Source organism: Vigna umbellata, chromosome 1, assembly GCF_029865625.1.
Source record: "Vigna umbellata cultivar VRB3 chromosome 1, Vumbellata_1.0, whole genome shotgun sequence".
Lineage (NCBI taxonomy): Eukaryota > Viridiplantae > Streptophyta > Magnoliopsida > Fabales > Fabaceae > Vigna > Vigna umbellata.
In genome coordinates, this window is record NC_142165.1 from 107,073,501 (window position 1) to 107,088,721 (window position 15,221).

The following is a 15,221-nucleotide window of genomic DNA, read 5'->3' on the forward strand; positions in this document are numbered from 1 at the left end:
AATAAATTCTACTCCATTTAGGATCTTCATAACATATCAACTTACATATTTATAAATCAAATTAAAGAAAAAATGGTTTCGTTAAAAGACTTATCGTTTTACTTTGACCTACTATTTAGTTTATCACCTCTTTGACCAAGTCAATATGCTTAATTATTTTTAATACTGTTTTCATTTTAAATAAATAAAAAAAATTGCTAATGATGCAAGCTAGATTCGTATAAAGTTAAGAGAATCTAAATGCTAGATATTTGTCTCAGCTACTTTATTTTACTAGGAAAGTTAGTTTTATGATTTAGTAGGATAAGGCTAATTAAGTTACCTAAACTTTATGACAAATTGGCATGTGTAATCATGTGTTAGACATCCTAGTATTTTTTCTAACATCTCACTCGTGTAACAATAACCTGTTTAAAATAAAACTGAATTTTTATAAATTCATTAGATAAAATTACGTTGATTAAGTTTTAAAATTTAATTTAATACAATATGAAGTTTTAAGTCAAAATCCTATTTGTAGACATTTATAAGTATCTTACTAGCTTTTTTAAGAAAAAGTCCATCATAAATTAAAAGGATGAAGTTTAAATTTAATTTGTTTTTATAACAAATAATAATGAGTCCAGTTTTATCAAACCTGGTTTACACTAACTTTTACTAATATTATAAAGATCGGTGTGACAATATTTAAAGATGTATTTTTTTTTCACTATTTTCACTAAGAAGGATGATGAGTACAAAGATTTTCAATATAAGAATTACTCATTTCAAGACGTTGACCATTTAAGGTTAAAACTATTTTTTATAAAAAATACTTAGATTCAATGAAAAAAAATATCAATAATCATTAAAGTAAGGTATAAATACTTACAATAGGAGAAAAAATATGAAACATTTTTGTAAATTATAATTAATTTATGCATAAAGTAAAAAAGATAATAAATTATATGTTAGAATTTTTACACATTAATTTGTCATAAATTAATTTTAAACATTTATTTAACTTGTTATTTTAAATTTTCTTTTATGAAATTAATTTGTTTGTAGAAAATTTCCATCACATTGACACGTTGATTTACTAAATTTCTTGGTGAAAAGATGGGAGACATAAGTATTGTTAGAAAAAAAATCTAAGTGTATTTATGTGACACTCGGACACTGACGAGTACTTGGTGGTGCTGAATAAAATATATTGTAAGGATAAGTAAGAATGTGAAAATCGTAGTATATGAGTGAACAAAATTTTTTATTTTTTTATGATGTTAAAAAAAGTAGTCGTTTAACTCCTTTTAGGTTTCATATTTTATTTTATTTATTCCTACAAAAGTTATACTTCACTAATTTTTCTTTTTTTACATTATTATATTTTAACTATAAGTATAATTTTGTATTGATTTAACATTGATAGTTTTGGAATATTATTTTTTAATTGTTTTTATTCCGATCAATAAATATATTAAATAGTATGAACTGATAATAAAATATTAAGTTTTTTTATTTTAAAAATTTCTAAATGTATAATTAATTTTAATAATTTGATATTATGATTATTATTTACAAAGATACATCATCGTTATTAACTATTTTTATTATTATATACTTGAAATAAGTAGTATTTTAATTATAACATATAAATATAATTAATATTTAAGAATACTTATTTAATCTTTCGTATTCATATTTATAAAAATACGTTAGAATATTTTACAAGTATATATTTTTTCTTTGAACAATAACGAGTTTCATTCTAACATGTAAAAACTTTTTGAGTTATTTTTAAGATTTTATCATTTGTCCGCGAATTTACACTAAAGATCTTGATAATTTTAATATTATTTTAGATGTTTTACATAGATTGGTAAATTATTGTAGATGTTATTGATGTAAAAAGCAATATTTCAGCATTCATTGGTAATAATAATAATAATAATAATATAAAAAATAATTTTAAACGTCAGTTTGTTTTGTGTGATTAACGTAAAATGTATGATTTTGTACATTGATTGTGAATTTAAGCAAATTTAAAAGATGCAGGAAAGTAGGAGTAAAGTATAGGTATTTATCTAGCAATTAATGGAAGCAATTAAAGTGGAAGGAGAGAGAGAGAGGAGAACATGATATATCCTCCACCTCAAGTTTGCACCAGGTGTCACACCACGATTGGTTTTCACAACACTTGCACGTTATTATGATGGCCATCTACAAAAGCTGGACCAATTGTTTGAAAACATTGGTTCAGAAGTTAAAAACATGGTGAATGGACATCATTGCTTCCTCTAAAAGACAAAACACACCACCAACCAATCCATTTTCAATTGGTAGGGGACACATATGCCAATAAATTCCAATAAACAAACCTAAAGGATAACGATATTAATTTTGAAGCCTCAATTATACTCGTTTGACCTGTCTTCTACTTTCTTTTTAATATATGATTTAGATTTACACGTTTCGATTAAAAGGGTATGAGGTCCATCGTTGTGTTTTCCTTGGTTTTTTCCAACTTTTCTTTTTCTTTTTCGGCTCTTTTCGAACGTCAACTTCTTAGAATTTTCCACAATTGATGCTTTACCTGAAAGAAATTACTCGGAGGTTCAAGTCAAATATAGAAAAGGTTTTAATGCAATTATGAAAAAACGTCTTTATCTGACTATTAGACTTTGTATTTATAGGTTTGAAAAACCATCAAACTCGTTAATTATTTATTAATGTAATATATTTTTAGACAACAAAACTTGATAATGACTCATTAATACCGTATGTTTGTATATGTCGTATTAATGTTTTCCAGTTATACCTGACATGTCTGATCGGTTACCTCAACCGATCTACGTCTCACAGCAAATCATGGACAACTCCCGACCAGCATACTTTGTATAATACAACCGATTGACGTCCCACAGCAAATCATTGATGACTCCGGACCGATATACTTTGTATAATACAACTTAAATTCACAATAATTTTTAATCTAAATACTACAAAAATTAAAACGCCTGAAATCTCTAATTTTTTTTTACATTATTATTTTTTAAAAATTTTGGCCATTAAAACTAATTACCGTCTGGAGTTAAAACATTGTGAATAATAGAAAGTCCGAATATCATATTCAAAACTAAAATCGCATTTACTCACTCTACTATGCTTATTTTTTGTCGCTTAACTTTATACTATTTTCTTTCTTTTATACTATTTTCTCATCAGACCCACGCAAATTTCAACTAAAAGGAAACAGAAAGAACACCGCACTTCGCACCACTCTGCCTTCCAACTCCCTTATTCGTTTATGTACTGTGGAAAATCCTCATTCTCCGTTTATCATTCATCAAATAATTCAGTAAATTTGAAAATAAAGATGAAGTACGATGGGAGAGTGACATTGGCTTTGATCGTACTAAGAAAGTGAAGAAGTGAAATTAGATTAAAGTGAAGGAAGTGATTGTAGTGAAGAGGTGAGAATAATAGTTACAGGTTATTTATAGGTTCAAATCAGAGCTACATTTATAGACACAAATCAACGTTCATATTGGTGATCTCTCGTCGTCAATTTCTTGGTATTTCATATTAATTAAATATAAGATAAATTTATAATGTATAAATAAATATAAATATTATTTTATTAAATTAATTTTGTAAGATTAAGTTTGACAAAATCTAATTTTATAGAGGTAAATCTTTAAAACATTCAGAAGTGAAACCAAGATAAAAAAACATATAAAAAAAATTTTAAAAAAAGGAATTTGTTTAAAAAAATAATAATTTTTATAAATCATAATTAATATTAGAGCAATTTCTATCACATTTTCAACATAAGATAAATTATTCAGACTCAATTATATGTTTGGTTCATATTTTAGTGAACAATTTTCAACTAAATTGTGTTCTAATTTATAAAAATGTGACTCAATCAATATTTTTTTTAAAAAATATTAAATGTAAACGACATCTCACGTGTTAATTTGTGATTTATTTTTTTTTTTGTGAAAAATATTTGTTGTTCATATGTTGGGTTTTTAATGTGATATGATCATTATTATTGTTACTTTTAACTTTTCTTGCCTGTTAAAAGTTTAAACTATTACTGTAAGACTATTTTATGAGTTTAAGAAATTCTATTTATTTCTATAAAGCAATCAAAGAACACATGTATGAAAAAAGTATTCAACTAAAGAGAGAACAACGCAAACTACCTTACTCTTGTGCAATAATTGATTGGATAAAAATGAAAACCTTGTTGCATGTCACTTGAACTTCAAAAAAAATACATTATTGGTTAGGAATCTTAGAAAAATGGTAAAAGACCATGAGAAATAGAAAGATAATATGATTTAGATAATGAAACTGGTTGAGTGACATTTTATTTATACTTTTGAACTTTTAATATTAATACAAGTGAGTCTTAATATAAGACATTATCACTTCTAATACCATATTTTATAGACTTTTACATTTTTAAGATTAAAACTAATTAAGTATAAATGTTTTTAAAAAAAGACAAACATTTAAAACTAATATATTATTAATCCATGATTTTTTATAAAAATAAATAAATTAATAACATTTATACAAATAAAATGTTTATATTTAATTTTATAATTATAATAATAAAAATAATAATTTTATTATTTATTATTATAAAAAAATAACACGTCTAACAAAGTGAACACATCTGCTTAAGGAATTAACGACTATGATTTCCCTATTAATAATTAAATGTTTAGGTACATAATTTTTTTTTATAAAAGTAAAAAACGAATACAAATGCATAATTTGTCTGGATTTGCATATATAATTTATTTAGGATAAAACTGTGTTAATTGTGCAATGTTTAAAATACTTAAATTTCGTACAATTTTTGAAAACATTTTTTTAATCAGGATTTTTTTTTTTACAACAAACACACACCTGTATTATCCTTAAAGCATCACTCCAACCCACTTCATAAATTCATTTATCAATTTACTCCCTTTTAGCATTTTTTTATATATATAAAGTTATTAAAAAAACTCATTCAAATATGTTTTATTCCACATCCTAAAATTCCTTCTTCAAATTTTGTACTTATGCCTGCACTTTAAGCCTTCCACAAAGAATATAAATATCTAGAAAAGAATAATAGGCTGTCCATCATATTTCTTTATCCCAAATCCAAAACAAAGAATCATTCAACTTTCTAATTTTAACCAACATGTGCAGAAAGAAACATTAAACTTTCCAGAAAGTCCTAACTACTCAGTTATGGTTCTTACTCCTCTTCTTTCCAGAAAGATTTCTTCATCAAACACTTTCTAATTTAGCACTCAGTTTTCTTTTTACTTCTCATTTTCCTCTCTAGAAGATAAAAGGGTGACTAATTCTCACTATCAAGGGGTTTGCAGAGAGTCAAATACACATTAATCTCATAAAAATCATATTTGGACACCTTGTATACTATTCAACTTCTAGTGATCAATAGATAAACAGAAAAACGCATGTATATAACACGGCAGTAAGAAGAGATAAGAGAAAATTGATCAAGAGTGTTCGATTATCACTGCTTTTAATCTTTATTTCCACAATATAAGACGCTGTTCCAGTGACTACATTCAATGGTATCATTAGATGACAAGAGAAACAACTGTACTTTTATGCCAGGGTTGCAAATAAAACTCGGAGAAGCAGTGTCAGAAAATGATTTACCACTGTTCCTACTTAGTACCTGACAATACCTTTTAAGGGCAATGCATGCATAAATGTTCTCTCGCTTTTGTAAACATTTACGAACTCTGAATTAACCGAAAGGCTAATTGTATACTTTGGGAGAGTAAAGATTCTAGTGTATTCATGAGCACAGGCTTGATCCTCATCAAACAGTATTCTTTTAGGCCTTGTTCACTTGAGTGGATTTGAGGAAGAGTAATTAAGGGGATTTGAGAGGATTTGAAAATAAATTTTTTTGTTGTTTATTTGAGTCAATTTGAACGTAAGTGAGAATGAATTTGAAAGTAAAGACTGTGAGAATTCGTGTAGGATTTGATTGACGTGACAAATTAAAAAAATTTACTTCCAAATCCAATCTCATTTACCTCCAAATTCATTCAAATAATCAACAAAAAAAATTATTTTCAAATCCTCTCAAATCCCCTCAATTACTCTCCCTCAAATCCACTCAAGTGAACAAGGCCTTAGTGCTTATAATTAATTATGCAATGTACCTTGTGTGAATGCCATGGTATCAAATCCTACAAAGTGGGAATCTCTGGCCTTTAAGTAACCTTTGTTCCAAGCAATTCTGTTTTTATTCCATTCAAACATTTCCTGCATAACATAAAACTTAACTCCAAACATAAAATCATGTTGTGTGAATTGTGTTTCTCCTTGACCCAAACAATAATGGCAGTCACACATGCTGACCTTGAACCAAAGAGAAGAAAAACAGATTTGAGTAGCAAAACAGGTGCCTTTCTCATGGCTCTCACAATCCTATTGGGCCTATTCTGCTTCGTTCTGTGTCTCATAGCAGAAGCCACACGTTCAAAGGTAGTGGTTGGGGTAATATTGTTTGAAAATTAGGTATCTGTTTGCTAGTTCAAAGACAATAAAAAGAAATGAGCATTGTTTATAATTTGGTGTTGATATGGCAGGTGATATGGATGAGCAGAGATGTAAATGGAAAGGGAAGTAAATCAGAATGTGTTTACAGTGGCAGTGGGAAAAGGCCATTGTTATGCGCTTCTTGTGCTTTCATTGGACTAGCAATGGCCATATTGGTGGAGCACACTTTTATGTTGATAGCAGTTAGTAATTCATCTCCTGCATTACTCACATTGGATCCTGATTCTGCTTCAACCAAATCATTAACGTGGCTAGCTGGGTTCTTCTTTATTACAACTTGGTAAGGAAAAAGTTATTATTTTTCTACCTATTGCATGACAAATGGTTCCTTATTATCAGTTTTTTCAGATCAAATGAAAGATATTTAGATTGAGACAAAATATGAATATTGATTTGGCAATGTGGTGTAGGATTTGTTTTGCAGTTGGAGAGATTCTGTTGTTGGCAGGAGTGAGTGTAGAGTCAGGGCATCTGAAGAATTGGTGGAAAGCTAAACCCAGTTGCCTTAGTGTTAGAGGAGGTTTGTTCTGTGGGGCAGGGGTGTTTGCTTTAACCTCGGTTTTCCTAGGTTGTGCTTTATACCTAACGGCACTACGTGCACTGAGAATATCACAGGAGCAAGAAAATGTTCGAAGAGAGGTACTTCTGACATCTGCTCTTCATGCTTCTCCACCAAGAGCATCTCGATCACAGATCACGAGTTTTACTATGGAGAACCCCACAGTTAGAGAGATCCCATTATCTGTATTTCCATCTCCTTTAGATAAAAGCTACACCTTTGTGTAAATTTCAGGGAAAGTATAATTTTGGGTTTGACACGATTTTATGTTTCAAATCTTGTTTGGTGATTTTTTCTTAATTTTTCTTTGAACCAACTTACGCTATGGATGAGAACTAATTTATAAAGAGAGTGTTTTTGTTTAGGAAGTTGAGACAATAAACAACTTTTTATTTAAAGTAACATACACACAATTACATTAATATGACATATATAAAATAATTATAAAAAAGTAAAATTTATATTTTTTCAAAAATAGAAAAGAACAATATTAAAATAAAAAAAAATTGTATATGTCAAATAACATTTCTCAAGAAAAATTGCTGAAACAACACACTGGAGAAAATACCAAAAAAAAATAGCTAAAATATGATGAGGCCCAATAGGGTATGTGTACACCGCAGCAAACCAGTTTGATTACAAGTTAACTTACATGATTGAAAGGTTTGAATTTGGAAATTGCAAATTCAACAAGTTTTTCACCCAAATTAGACTATCAAGATGAAAAATGTTCAGCAACAGAATAAAACTAGAAAAATGTTATATACAGACTAAAAAGAATTGACTAATTTTAAAAAAATTATTTTAGTGTGCTGTTATATATTTCTTCTTTGATTTTTATTTTTTCTATAACAGAAAATTTTTTAAAACTTAATATGCAGCTATATTGATAATTTAAACTTTTTACACCAAGACAATACCTTCATATAAATACGATGTATTTAAAATTAAATAAAAGACATGTTCACTAGGAGTTAAAAAAGACAATATTCAGTAAATTTAAATTTAAATTTCTTTTCTATCCTCGATTTTTATTTATTTTGTTTACTTTTTTACAATTTTAGCATGCGTATTTTTTATAATCAGTAATTTTGGTCCAATTTTAATTCCATGCATACACACACACATATATATATATATATATATATATATATATATATATATATATATATATATAAAATTGAACCCTAAGTTAACATATTAACTTGAGATGCTATAGAAATAATTTAATTTTGTATATAATTTAAATTATTTGACTTTTTTTACCACGATATCCTTAAAATAAAAAACGTAATATTAAATTATGGATAAGTGACAAAGTTTCTTTTAGAAGTATGATGGAAATAAAATAAAAAAATATACGGTATAAATTTAAAAGATTGTTTTAGGTAGCTCACTAAAATAAGTTTATTTATTTATTTATTTTTAATTTTAAGCATGTAAACAATGGTTGAACGAATTACAAATCGAATTAATCAGTTTTTTTAGAGTAAGTCCTTTAAAATTTTATAAATATATTTATATTGCATTTTCTATCTTCTTTTTTTTTTTAGATTTAATGAGTTTTTGTAAGATGAGAAGGGTGATACTTTAGTTAATTTAAGTGTTAATATGTGTTTTGATAGTTTTGGATGTTTTTTTTATAAGTTGCCCAATTCTTTAGGTGTGATTTGTTTTTTTTTTTTTTTTTAGAATAAGATTATTTTTGTTTAGTTAATCTGCTATGTATAAATATCTAGATTTAAATTACACATATCAAATTTAAATTTGAATATGTAGAAAGAAGAATAACTTCGAGTTTAATAAAATAACTACTAATATTTCAAAAGAAAAAATTTAAATTATTTGTGTGACTTTAAGTAAACTTCTGGTATAACAATTGATAGGTTGATTGTGATGTGATTTTATATTTAGTTGAATAATTAGTTTATCCTATATTTTTTATTATGATTTTGATATAGATATATAATTAATTTACCTTCTATTATATCTTGATGCGTGAATAGATGATAATATAGTTTATGGAAATAGAGAGAGGTATAATATCAAATTTAAATATATTTTTTCATATTTTTAAATTAAATAAAATATTTATTTGAATTTTGTATGTTTTAATATAATTAAACCTATAAAATAAAAGTGCTATGAATAAGATACATTTCAATCAAATAAATCATAAGTTAGGAAACACATTTTTTAATTTGCTTTGATAGAAAATTGAAGTGATGCTGCACACAAATGTATATGTGAGGAATTAATTTGCTAAAAAATTATTAATGAAAATATTAATACTACTGCATTTGAATGTCAGACAAAATAAAATAAAATAAAATAAGTTTATTTTTTTTATGGTTTATTTTTATTTCACAATTCCTGGAAGTTAATAAAAATCACCCTATGAAATATTTATGTCAAGTTACACCTTTAATAAATTAGAAAGAGTCATGGATAAGATTTATTATTATTAAAACCAATAAATTTTTCATACCATTATTCATAGCTTAAAAACTATTAGTATTTTTAACATTAATAGAGAATTTCCTTATCTTATTATTTATAATAATTTAATCAGATGGAAAGTTAAAATGTAAATGATTAATGAATAATTAAATGGTGGGATGAAATGACCGTTGAAAGTTTAAAACATTAGGTCGGATTATGATTGTGGTATGATTTATAATTGAGGACCCATTGCTTGGATCCATAACCCGCATTGAGGGCGAAGGTTTAGATCCAAGATCCAAACCCTCACATTACATAAACCTAACTGTCCAATCCAATCCGTAGTATCAAGTATCTAGCTAGGGTTTTTCAAATTCTTCTTCCCTGTTATTCACACATCCGATTTCCGCCAAAACCATGTCTCTAAGGCCAAATGCCAGAACCGAGGTTCGCCGCAACCGTTACAAGGTTGCAGTTGATGCTGATGAGGGTCGTCGGCGAAGAGAGGATAACATGGTCGAGATCCGAAAGAGCAAGCGCGAGGAGAGCTTGCAGAAGAAGCGTCGCGAAGGTCTCCAAGCTCAGCAACAGTTTGCCACTCCTGTTCAGGCTTCCACTGTCGACAAGAAGGTGCATAGTCACTCTTTTGTATTCTTTTGCTTTCTGTTTATTGCTTTTGTGCGAATTAGGGTTTAATCGCCTGGTTCGATACTGCAATGATAGTTAGTTATAGAACCAATTTTTATGGTTATTTATTTGTGCAGTTAGAGAGTCTTCCTGCGATGGTTGCTGGAGTTTGGTCGGATGATAATACTCTTCAACTTGAAGCCACCACGCAATTTCGCAAGCTTCTTTCAATTGGTAACTCCTGTTTTGTCAATATTGTGCTTCTAAATTCTAGTTGTTGATAGCCTGGAAGCATATATAGTTTGGATTCTATGTGTTGATACTTGGTTATTGTTTTTTGCTATAGAGCGGAGCCCTCCGATTGAGGAAGTTATTCAAGCTGGTGTTGTTCCGCGTTTTGTTGAGTTTCTTGTCAGGGAGGATTTCCCTCAACTTCAGGTTCGAGGACCTTTTTGCTGTGCATCTTAATTCTTATGTGGTTGAAATTTGTTAGTTGTTTATGTTAATTGTTTTTTTGTTTAGTTTGAGGCTGCGTGGGCGCTTACAAACATTGCATCTGGGACTTCTGAGAATACTAAGGTGGTCATTGATCATGGGGCAGTTCCCATATTTGTCAAGCTGCTTAGTTCGCCTAGCGATGATGTTCGGGAGCAGGTAAGTGTTTGAATGCGAGTGGGGCAGCACATGCATCTTGCCTTTTAATTGTACTGAAACACTAATTCCCTGGAAATTCTAGGCAGTGTGGGCTTTGGGAAATGTTGCTGGTGACTCCCCTAGGTGTCGAGATCTAGTGCTCAGCCATGGCGCCCTCGTCCCACTATTGGCTCAGTTGAATGAACATGCAAAACTCTCAATGCTAAGAAATGCCACATGGACATTATCTAACTTTTGTAGGGGTAAGCCACAGCCTCCATTTGAGCAGGTAATGTCCTTTTATCACTTTATCGGTTCATTCAGCTCTTGAGATAGTGTCTTTTAGCTTATTCTTACTGCTATTTGATGGACAGGTGAGACCAGCGCTTCCAGCACTTGAGCGCTTGATCTTCTCCAATGATGAAGAAGTCTTGACAGATGCTTGCTGGGCATTATCATATCTTTCTGATGGCACAAATGACAAGATTCAAGCAGTTATTGAAGCAGGTGTATGTCCCAGATTGGTGCAGCTGCTCTTGTGAGTACTACTTCTACTATACCTGTTAAATGGATTATTGTGTCGGTTGTGCCTTAACTTTGTATATATGCTTTTCAGGAACCAATCTCCCTCGGTTCTGATTCCTGCCCTTCGTACTGTCGGAAATATTGTGACTGGAGATGACATGCAAACTCAGGTAATGACTTGTCATCATTTGTAGTCATTCTCTTGATACTTTTGAAAGGAGCAGAAGAGGTAGTACAATAGTCGTCACCTCTATAGCAGGAATTCTTCTGTGTGTACTTTCTGCTATTATCTTCTGTTTTGTGCATGTATATTGTTCTTCAAAGAATCTCCTAATTCTGGTGGATGTTGTTTTTGTTCCATTAGTCTATTATCAATCATGGTGCGCTCCCTTGCCTTTTGAGCCTGTTGAGTCATAATCATAAAAAAAGCATCAAGAAAGAAGCTTGCTGGACTATATCAAACATTACTGCTGGAAATAAGGAACAGATACAGGTAAGCTGGCAATGCCCAATTGTCACTGTCTTTTAAGTTTTATTTTTGATGATTTTGTTGTCTCGAATTTGTGTACATGTTAAATTGAATTATTTCATTGAGAACATTTGATTATAGCTTGTTCTTGATGATTTGTTTATGCTTTTGTCATTATGAACAATAAGCAGTTAAGGTGGAGATATGGTGGAGTTATAACCAAGGTTTAGTTTCTCCTTGGATATGCCAAGAGAGAATGATGCTTGATATAGTGTCCCCCCTTTCCCAAGGGAAAAAGTGGTGTCTAGTAAATATTACAATGTTTGGCTTTGAGCTTTGTTGACCTGCTGAAAGCAGGGTTTAGTGTGTACGTGTTTGTGCTGTCAAAATTGCGAGAATTGTGAGGTGATATGATTCTCGATTTCAATGATAATGATAGGTAGTTGAATCATTTTGGGTTCGGAATTGCCGGAATGTTCCTGAATCGCTATAAATTTCTGCATCACACAATTCAGTTCGTGGTCGGATTGCATGCACATGTAATTGGATCAGATTTTGCATAACCTGGTTCGGAAAATGCCTTGTTCATTTTCTTTCTTATAAAATGTGAGGCAAAGTGGGGTGAATTAAACAATCTGAACCATATAGTATGACCAACACAAATTATTTTAGAAAGAGACCCTGCATTTTTCTCCATTCTGTCTCTTCGAAATTGTACAGTTCCTGTCTTCTATTATATTGCTGGTTGCATTCATTATTGGAGAGGTCCTGCTGGTCAGTGGTCCCCTGCTTCAGTGCTTGTTTTTTTATACTCGTCTCTCCTCTTAGATGAGGCTATCTTTATACTTGTGCTCTTTGCTGTTCTATTATTTGGTGAAAGAAGAGATCGATATAACTTGTTTACGTATTGATATTTTGATATGTTCCTTCGTGTTAAAATGTTCTCTGTTTTAAGTTTATTGTTATTGATCATGATCATGAGCAATGAGTGTTTTTTATGACTTTGTTAACTATATATGTGAATCTTAATTATTTGTCATGAATCTTAGAATTCACCAATAAGATGATAAGCCTCCCAATTCATGATTTGAATCATGAATTGACAAGCTTATTCATACACTATTATTGCAAAGCACAGGATTTACACATTCTGTTTGTTGAAAAAACTTGTAGGCTGTTATTGAAGCTGGTCTGGTTGCCCCCCTTGTCAATCTTCTTCAAAATGCTGAGTTTGACATTAAAAAGGAAGCTGCCTGGGCAATCTCAAATGCTACATCTGGTGGAACTCATGACCAGATTAAGTATGTATTTTCCATTGATTGGTTATAATTCACACTCTTTAGGACTTTATGATGGTATTCACTTAATTTTATGGTGTTTTCAAGGTACTTGGTTGGTCAGGGTTGTATAAAGCCTCTTTGTGATCTTCTTGTTTGTCCGGACCCAAGAATTGTCACTGTCTGTTTAGAAGGCCTAGAGAATATTCTGAAGGTGGGAGAAGCCGAGAAGAGCCTTGGCAACACTGGAGATGTCAACTTGTATGCACAGATGATAGATGATGCTGAGGGATTGGAGAAGATTGAAAACCTGCAGAGTCATGACAACAACGAAATCTATGAAAAGGCCGTTAAACTTCTTGAAACATACTGGTTGGAAGATGAGGACGAGACCCTACCTCCAGGAGACGGTGCTCAACCTGGTTTTGGTTTTGGAAATGAGCTCCCAGTCCCGTCTGGTGGATTCAACTTCAGCTGAAGATCTTTTCCTGAGAAGGTAAATGCTTTGCATGCCATTTTAGATCCGAAATCGAATATATAATTTTGGCTAATTTTGTATGAAGAAGCCTCAGCATTATTTCTAAACTATTTGATTTCAATATTTGTAGGGGCTTGTGGGATGAAGTAAGTTTTATGCAGGGTGGCTTTTGGGATAAGGTCTTTGGAGGGTCAGTTATTGCACCTTGTGTCTGCTTACAGTCTGGTCTGGTGTCCCTTGTGGGTTTATGAGGTGCCGGGGAGGGTCAGTTAGCTACCATGTCCAAGTAAAGAAGGGACTGGTGGATTCAACAGCAGCATAATGACCTTTTCAGCAGTGTTTACTGTTTTAAAAATAGAGTGGTGGTGAGAAATCTGGAAGGGATTTTATATGTTGCTGTGGCAGGGACACGGGCCCATTTGGCGAGGGGGTTTTGTTCAAATGCGGCTTTGAGTGCTACTACTTTTTATTGGTAAAGATTTATTGGGTCAGTATTTGATTTTGGTAAATATATATTTCCGAAACCAATTTTACGTTCTATTCTAAATTCCTATATATTTTGGGCAGTCATAATTTACCAATATGCTTTTGGAAAGCATAAGAAACGACCGTTTTTAAGGTTCAGGATTTATAAGGCAGATTAAGTTAAACCTTTAGCATTAACTTAACAAATGGAGCGTCATTCTACCTGTTAGTTGTATAATCCAAAATTTATTAGGTATCTCCACCCTTCAACCAGTTATGAGGTGGTGGGTTTATTATAAACTTTTACACCTTGATTGATATATATATCATTTGCCTAATATGAACTCAAAAATAGCTTTTACAGACAATACGTTGCATATTTAATCAGCGATATTTGTTATACTGGTTGGATATTTTTTATTAAAAAAATAATTCAATTTATTGATCAAAATAAATTATGGTTCGGAATAGATTATGTTTGAGAAAAAAAGTTTGTTTAGGATATAGTTTACTTTACATAAATCCAAAAGTCTACAACAATTTTGCTTGACTTTAATTCAAGCATTAACTATTGACTATAACGATAATATTGGACAAAAGAGGCTTCAATTTATTGAAATGAAAGAGGATATTAAAATCATATCCTAATAATATATAATAGATAGATATACTTTATTAATCTGCGAATAGTTCATAACAAGGTGTACAAATATGTTTTTATTTAATGGAGGACAAAGAAAAGATTTGGAGAGACCCTACTTGAGAAAAAGGGTTAAATTTGAAAAAAAGGAACCGATTTATTACAAATATTTAAAGAAGTTATTCGGGACATCTAGTATTGTTAGATAGAACATAATTTGTGTGCAGGAAGAAAAACGATGGGTGATGAGGTGCAGGGAGCAATTCCCATTTACATGCTATTTATTTGCATCAATTAGCTTTTTAGGAATTCGATGAAGACTTAGATAAGTCTGTTAGAAGTTGAAGCAGAACTCCTTTACTTTTGTTTTCTCATTCCAATCTCCTCTCTCTGTGGTGAATTCAACTTTTGTATCAATTCAATATCTGTTTATCAGACTTCACATGTTAACGAGATCGAGGTTAGTAGACTTTCACAAAAGTGCAGAATTTGGAAAAATAAAATAATTCCAA

General features: G+C 30.4%; 2 protein-coding genes across 2 annotated transcripts; both read left to right on the forward strand.

Annotated features, from left to right (window-relative positions):
• The first annotated feature begins 6,355 nt into the window (after positions 1-6,355).
• LOC124842310 (uncharacterized) lies at positions 6,356-7,460 on the forward strand. The gene is made up of 3 exons (XM_047318769.2): positions 6,356-6,519; positions 6,624-6,874; positions 7,005-7,460. Exons 1-3 carry the CDS (start codon positions 6,373-6,375, stop codon positions 7,378-7,380), a joined length of 774 nt encoding a protein of 257 aa, XP_047174725.2. The 5' UTR covers positions 6,356-6,372; the 3' UTR covers positions 7,381-7,460.
• Positions 7,461-9,861: 2,401 nt separating this feature from the next.
• Positions 9,862-14,144, forward strand: LOC124842297 (importin subunit alpha-2). Its single transcript, XM_047318758.2, has 11 exons — positions 9,862-10,225; positions 10,360-10,456; positions 10,569-10,660; positions 10,745-10,876; positions 10,959-11,144; positions 11,230-11,393; positions 11,472-11,550; positions 11,745-11,873; positions 13,023-13,150; positions 13,235-13,622; positions 13,735-14,144. The coding sequence occupies exons 1-10, from the start codon at positions 10,013-10,015 to the stop codon at positions 13,602-13,604; spliced, it is 1,590 nt and encodes a 529-aa protein (XP_047174714.2). The 5' UTR covers positions 9,862-10,012; the 3' UTR covers positions 13,605-13,622; positions 13,735-14,144.
• Positions 14,145-15,221: the final 1,077 nt, after the last annotated feature.